This window comes from Pterocles gutturalis, unplaced genomic scaffold, assembly GCF_000699245.1.
Source record: "Pterocles gutturalis isolate BGI_N339 unplaced genomic scaffold, ASM69924v1 scaffold16933, whole genome shotgun sequence".
Taxonomy (NCBI): domain Eukaryota; kingdom Metazoa; phylum Chordata; class Aves; order Pterocliformes; family Pteroclidae; genus Pterocles; species Pterocles gutturalis.
Genome location: NW_010125904.1, coordinates 13,910 through 14,220, shown reverse-complemented (window position 1 = coordinate 14,220; position 311 = coordinate 13,910). Strand labels below are relative to the sequence as shown.

The 311-nt window shown below is 55.6% G+C and overlaps 1 protein-coding gene across 1 annotated transcript in view; it reads left to right on the top strand.

The window, feature by feature from the left end:
* Nucleotides 1-31: 31 nt before the first annotated feature.
* The window catches only part of LOC104465644 (voltage-dependent R-type calcium channel subunit alpha-1E-like), a gene marked incomplete at its 3' end in the record, with an annotated part of 9,267 nt that continues 8,987 nt past the window's right edge, over nucleotides 32-311 (top strand). Inside the window, exon 1 of the mRNA XM_010078772.1 lies at nucleotides 32-297. Coding sequence (XP_010077074.1) covers nucleotides 32-297 — 266 coding nt within the window. The remainder of the gene's footprint in view (nucleotides 298-311) is intronic.

Below are 311 nucleotides of genomic sequence, written 5' to 3'. Positions count from 1 at the left end.
TGTGTGGTTTTTTCTTTTTTTTTTTTCCAGGATGGCTCGCTTTGGGGAGGCGGTGGCCGGCAGGCTGGGTTCTGGAGATGGGGGGTCTGACCAGAACCGGAGCCGACAAGGAGCTTCTGCTCCCCCGGGGGGGGACCCGGGAGCCTTCAAGCAAACCAAAGCGCAGCGAGCCCGGACTATGGCTCTATACAACCCCATCCCCGTCCGGCAGAACTGCTTCACCGTCAACAGATCGCTTTTTCTCTTTGGGGAAGAGAACATAGTCAGGAAATATGCCAAGAAGCTCATCGACTGGCCATATACTTTCTCTG